Source organism: Myotis lucifugus, unplaced genomic scaffold (assembly GCF_000147115.1).
Source record: "Myotis lucifugus unplaced genomic scaffold, Myoluc2.0 scaffold_168, whole genome shotgun sequence".
NCBI classification, from domain to species: domain Eukaryota; kingdom Metazoa; phylum Chordata; class Mammalia; order Chiroptera; family Vespertilionidae; genus Myotis; species Myotis lucifugus.
This window is the reverse complement of record NW_005871216.1, coordinates 2751560-2755538: the sequence shown is the minus strand read 5'-3', so window position 1 is coordinate 2755538 and position 3979 is coordinate 2751560. Positions and strand designations below refer to the sequence as shown.

Below are 3979 nucleotides of genomic sequence, written 5' to 3'. Positions count from 1 at the left end.
GTGCCCACTGTCTCTTGTTTTTAATAAGAAATAAGCAGTTCAAAAAGTTCACGAGGCAGAAGTGTTAGAGTAGAATTGGTCATGTGAGGCCTCCCCCCACACTCTGTGCATGCCCATCTTGCGAACCTCACATCAGGACACTGATGTATACAGGGTAGAGTGGGTCCAGCACTTCTCACCAGCCGTGATTGGTATCTTATCTGAAGGCCAGATGTTGGAGGCTGAAACTTTTTCATGGGATCACCTACAAAGCACAAAGTCATTGGGTACCCAGGAGGCTGCGGGCCCTGTGTCTTTCAAAACTTTCAAAATCTCAGTAGATATGATGACAGTAAAACACCCCAAATCAAATCATGCCCAAGCAGGCACATTGGCATCCTGGAAAACTTCAACAAAAGAGTGGGTATGTGCCAGCAAAGCCGTGGAGGAGGCCATTTACTTGATATGCTATTTCATACATAACCCCATACTGTATACTTTATGAATCAATAAAAAATTTATAATTTTTAATCATAAACCTGTGTTTTCTATCAAAATTACTTCTTGCATGAATTTTGGGACACCCTTTACTTTAAAGAAAGCTTGATGCTCACATTTCCCCATGAAGACACTCTCAGAGGATCAAGCAGGGCCAGTCCTAACAACGGGAATTTGGAAAAACAGCATCTTCCGTGTGTGGTGTGCGGTGTGCATTCACTCACTCTGGATGCTTTGATAAACACGTATCCCTTCATTCCATGAGAGCAGAGGAGGCAGCGATACGTTCGCTCTTTCTGGTTTCCCACTGCCAGTCTCTTCCCCTAGGAACGCGGATGTGCCTCTGCTTCCTTCCGCTGCTTTTGTGATTTCTTCTTCTTCTTGCCTCTAGTTCCTTATGCTTTATCATTAAGGTGTCCACAGGGCATCTCAAGCCTTCCAGTCTATGTTAGAACAGTTTGGCATGAATAGTTTAAATGATCATTAAATAAAGTGAAACATTTAAAAATCTAAATGAAAATGTATTGCTCTACCAGAGCACCATATTTTTCAAGTGCTCCCCAAGTCCTCTTTGAAATAGTTCACTGCTTCACTCTCCACCTATTTACTCTATTTATTATCTGCAATGTGAAGTACAGTGCAAGGCACCAGTGATACAACAATGAGCGAACAGATAAAATCCATGTTCTTATGTAAGTCAAATTCTATTCAGAGAGAAAGACTATCAACTATCCGTAATAATTTAAAGCCTTTACGTAGATGAGGGCAGATGCACTTACTAGGGGTATCTAATCTAGTCCTGAGATTCAGGAAAAACAAATGTAAGTAAATGACAGTTGATCTAATAAAGTGAAGAAGCAATCAGGCAGAGGGACTAGAATATAAAAAGTCCCTGAGGTGAGAAGGACAGTGAACCTGAGGAAAGGAAAAAGTGGCCAGTGTGGCAAGCACAGAGACTCAATGGAATAATTAAATGGAGATGAAGCTGCTGAGCTTGGCCTGGAATAATTTATTCAAGTTCTCAATAAGGATGTTGTTTTTTATTCTAATAACAATGAAGTTCTTGATGGTTTTCAGTAGAGAAAAGAATCATCATATTTACATTTTAAAGCCTTATTTGGGTTGCAATGTAGAGAATAAAATAAAGGAAGCAAGAGACTGGTGCAGCATTTTAGGTTAGAGAAAGTGGTTGCTTGGACCAGAGAGGTGGCAAGAAAGGACAGTAGATTAAAATGGGACAGTGGCAGAGAAGATACATGGATTTAAGGTATTCAGGAGGTAAATCCTAAAACATGATGACCAGAGGGAGGGACACTGGAGGGAGACCCCCAAATAGGTGGAGTGATGGAAGGAAGGAACATTTGGAGAACAAGGTGTGTGGTTAGGCTTGGGTGGGGAGTTGCATGAAGAAAAGCATAAATTCAATCACGGACAGGCTGAGATTGAATGCTAAGTTGGCAAAGTCAAGCAGATACCTATATATCTGTGTCTGGAGCTCAGGGACAGAAATAGAGGGTCACTGTCAACAGACATTAGTGTAGTGAGATGTAGTGAGTTGTCCCAGGAATGGAGTAAGGGTACGAAGAGAAGACTTCACCTTGAAGAACTCCAGCATTTCAGAACTTGGTAGGAGATAAATTAGCCAGAGATATGGGAAGTTCTCTGCTTTCAGAGATTAGGGGACAGTTCTGGAGAGTGCAGTGCCCCGAGAGGAGAGAGTTTCAGGAAGAAAGGGTCAGGTGCTGCTGAAAGGCCAAGTAAGGTGAGGTTGCAAAGCATCCCTGGATTTTCCGGGTGAGGAGAGCCATTTCATGGAGATGGTGGAGGCCGGAGCCAGGGGTGAAAAGGAATTGAAGAGTGAGTGCTCTGGAAGTGCAGAGGTGACAGGAGCGTGTTATGAAAGAAAGGATGGTCTGTTGAACACAACGAGATGTTGTCTTTGCCTTTGCCTGCACAGGATATCCACTCCTCTGCTTTCTTCAGGCGTGTACTCATCTATTAAGGTCCAGCAAAGCCTTGCCTCTTTACAAACCTGGGTTTTCTCCCCTGGGACTGCATTGTTAGTATGCAGCGTAACATAAATACATAAATCTACCTATGTGGCTGGCAATCAAAGCGTGGGCTGGGCACTCAGGGATGCACACTTGAATGCCTGTTCAGCTGCTTACTACCTCTGTGTGTGTCCTTGCACACGTTACCTTATCCCTTGTGCCTCAGTTTTCTCATCAGCAAAAGTGGGAAAGGGGGTGATAATTGTATCTACCTCAGAGTTCCTGTGAGTAGGAAATTACGTAATGCATAAAAATGCGCATGTGCCTGGCCTTGCCAACCATCAGTACATGTTGGCAATTACATTCATTGCTCTGGGAGGGCTCCTCTGAATATTTTTCCCTGCCTAATGCCCTTTCCCCTTCTGCCATCTGATACAAGTCCCTGTACCCATTGTTGGCTTTCTTTCGTTCAGGCTTGATCATGTCCAATGGCCAGGAATGGAAGGAGCAGAGAAGGTTCACCCTGACAACACTGAGGAACTTTGGTTTAGGAAGGAAGAGCTTAGAGGAACGCATGCAGGAGGAGGCCTACCACCTCAACCAGGCGATAGAAGAGGAGAACGGTGGGTATATTTCCTAGGTCAGCTGCTGGAAGCTGTGGCTCATTCATTCACTGAACAGATACTAGTTAGTACTTACATGCCTGTCCTGTGCCCAGCAGTGTGTTAGGCACTAAGGATATAACTGTACAACTAACCATGGCCCTGTGCTCATGGAGCGCTAGAATTAAGCAAAAGAAGACAGGCATTAAAGACATTACTGATTATGCCCTGACCAATGTTGCTAAGTGGTTAGAGCATCGGCCCATGCACCAAAGGATCATGGGTTCGACTCCCAGTCAGGGGCACATGCCTGGGTTGGGGGTTTGCTCCCTGTTCCCTGGTCGGGGCATGTGCGGGAGGCAACCAGTTGATGTGTGTGTCTCATCTCTCTCTCTGTCTCTGTCTCTGTCTCTGTCTCTGTCTCTGTCTCTTCTCTCTCTCTCTCTGTCCCCCCCTCCCCCCTGAAAAGCAATAGAAAAAGTATCCTCTGGTGAGGATTCACAAAATACAAAAGACATTACTGATTTTTTTTTTTTGAGAGTAAAGCAAGTTATTCAAGTAGAGGAAAAGAAAGAGGCCAGAGCACCGGCACCACTATGAAAGAAGCGAAAGTACAGCCTGCTTCTGGCAGGGTGGATGTGGGCCAACTTCACAGAGTTGTGCTCCTGGTCAGTTAGTTATTGGCAGTTTGTTTCCAAGGATGTGGGTGGGTTGGGGGATTGTCTCCAAACATTGTGGTGTCAAATTCTGACTCCGCCTTCTGTTTGGGAGGGGGCGTTGTTATTGTCATGACTCCCAGGACCATGCAGGAGCCTCCAGCCATTAACTCTTTCCCTTTAATCATTCCTGGAAGTGTGGGCTCGGGTGAGAGGATGTCAGCTCCTACTTCCTCAATCCACTTGTCCGGAT

The 3979-nt window shown here is 44.9% G+C and overlaps 2 protein-coding genes across 2 annotated transcripts in view; one reads left to right on the top strand and one right to left on the bottom strand.

The window, feature by feature from the left end:
• The window catches only part of HOOK1 (hook microtubule tethering protein 1), a 98179-nt gene that overhangs the window by 5365 nt on the left and 88835 nt on the right, over positions 1-3979 (bottom strand). The window lies entirely within an intron of this gene.
• LOC102439141 (cytochrome P450 2J2) overlaps positions 1-3979 on the top strand; it is a 25481-nt gene that overhangs the window by 2519 nt on the left and 18983 nt on the right. Inside the window, exon 3 of the mRNA XM_006096115.3 lies at positions 2942-3091. Coding sequence (XP_006096177.1) covers positions 2942-3091 — 150 coding nt within the window. The remainder of the gene's footprint in view (positions 1-2941; positions 3092-3979) is intronic.